Source organism: Malurus melanocephalus, unplaced genomic scaffold, assembly GCF_030028575.1.
Source record: "Malurus melanocephalus ecotype Western Australia unplaced genomic scaffold, MMel_1.1 scaffold_243, whole genome shotgun sequence".
Taxonomy (NCBI): Eukaryota; Metazoa; Chordata; class Aves; order Passeriformes; family Maluridae; genus Malurus; species Malurus melanocephalus.
The window spans coordinates 425,318-427,118 of NW_026623475.1; the positions used below are offsets into that span (position 1 = coordinate 425,318).

General features: G+C 59.5%; 1 protein-coding gene across 1 annotated transcript in view; it reads right to left on the reverse strand.

The window, feature by feature from the left end:
* Window positions 1-1,797, reverse strand: part of LAMTOR5 (late endosomal/lysosomal adaptor, MAPK and MTOR activator 5) — a 4,058-nt gene extending 2,261 nt beyond the window's left edge. The window contains exons 1-2 of the mRNA XM_057375222.1: window positions 1,737-1,797; window positions 841-958 (exon numbers count right to left, since the gene is read on the reverse strand). Coding sequence (XP_057231205.1) covers window positions 841-958; window positions 1,737-1,797 — 179 coding nt within the window. The remainder of the gene's footprint in view (window positions 1-840; window positions 959-1,736) is intronic.
* Window positions 1,798-1,801: the final 4 nt, after the last annotated feature.

A 1,801-nucleotide genomic window follows, 5' to 3' on the forward strand; every position in this document is an offset into this window, starting at 1 on the left:
AGTTTAGTAGCCAATGAATGTGGCTACTAGTTACAATGTTTCTGTAACTAGTTCAGTTTAGTTTAGTTACAATGAATATGTGAGGAGTTATAAAACATAGAAGTGTATAAATGAGACTGATTTGTGGAATAAATGTCTTTGGCCCGTTGTGAGGTACTGATGTGCCCGTGTGTCGTGGCTGCCCCACCAGTGACACATCTCCCCACTGCACGGGCAGTGATGGAGCTGTCCCTGCTGCCTCCCTGACTCCCTCAGGTTCTGTCACCCACAGGGATCCCCAAGGGGAAGAGCCCCTGAGCTGCAGTAACCACTGCAGGAAGCTGATCAGGAAAAGGTAAAAGAGCTCAGCTGCTGCAAAAGATGTTCAGATATCAGCTCAGAAGCATTTGTGAGAGCTTAGTGATCTCCTGCTGGGACGAAGAAGAAGTAGCTGCTCTAAGAGGAGATATTCAGGTGCCAGTTCAAGCATTTGTGGAGGAGCCGTGGAAGATTTTGATCTTTTCGTGTTGTTTTGTGGAGAGGCACTGGGGGATAACAAAGGGTTTTGACACCTTTCCCCTGTATCTGTCAGCGTGTGAGGTCAGCACCGATAAACCATCACCCCCCAAAAGGTTTCCCCACTGCTTTTACACTTCCTGCCTCTCAAAACCCCGTTAATCCGAGGAATCTGCCCATGGCAGCACCTCCCTCCCCCCACAGCTTCCGAGCTGGGGCTGCCTCCTCAGCTGCCTCTTCAGCTCCAGGTGAGGAGCTGCTCCAGGGATCTGACTGCAGGAGGCTCCCAGGGCTGGGGAAAAGGCAAAAAGGGGAGAAAGAGGCACCTCCAGGCTGGGAACTCACCCGTTGTCTGACTCCAGGCACACCACGGGCGTGTCAGTGGGGTCGGAGGTGAGCTTGGCTGCCTGCTGGGCCAGCACCGAGATGATGCCAGCGTGCTCGTCTGACAGGGTTCCTCTGCCTGCAGAGGTGGGACACAATGGAGAAAGCCCCGTGAGAGACCCCTCTGCCTCCCCCAGGCCAAGGGGGGCTGATCCTGCCCCAGCCCGCTCCACTCCCTGGGAACTGATGCAGCATCGCCCCAAATTGCTGCTCCCAAACCACCAAAAATCCTGAATTTAAGTGTCAGGAAGAGCTGGCTGCAGTTTCCTCYGAGGCACAGGCAGGTGGTGGCGCCTGGGGACACCCAAAGGTGGGGGCAGGCCAGCAGGGCAGGGCCGGGTGTCCTCAGAGTGGCGTTTATAGAGAACAAGGCTGGGTACCCCCAAACGGGGAGGGGTCTGGTATGGCCGGCCCGAGCCTTTAGAGGAGACAGAGGGGGCCCAGTGCCCCTCAGCCCGGGGTCCCCCACCCTCGGGAGCCCTTGAGATGGGCAGGGCCCGGGCAGGGCTTAGTGTCCCCGAACCTGCTGCCACCCATCCCGGGGAACCCTTAAAAGGGAATGGGCAGGACCTGGGGCACCCCCACCCCTGGGAGCCTTTAAAGGACCGGCAGGGCTTGGTGTCTCTTGATCCAGAGCCCCCCACCATTAATAACCCTGGTGCCCCCAGCCCCGGGAGGCCTCAAAGGGATCGGGCAGGGCTTGGTGTCCCCTCCCCGGGACCCTTTAGAGGGCATGGGCAGGACCCGGACCCGCGACTCCTCCCTGGGGCAGCGCCCGGTGCCCCCCACCCCCGGGAGCCCACACAGAGCCCCGCCAGCCCCCGGTGCCCTCTCCCGAGCCCTGCTCGCTCACTCACAGCCCAGGTTGAGCCCCTGCGAGTCGGTGCACAGCACACCCACCACGGCCGGGCTCTTCATGCTG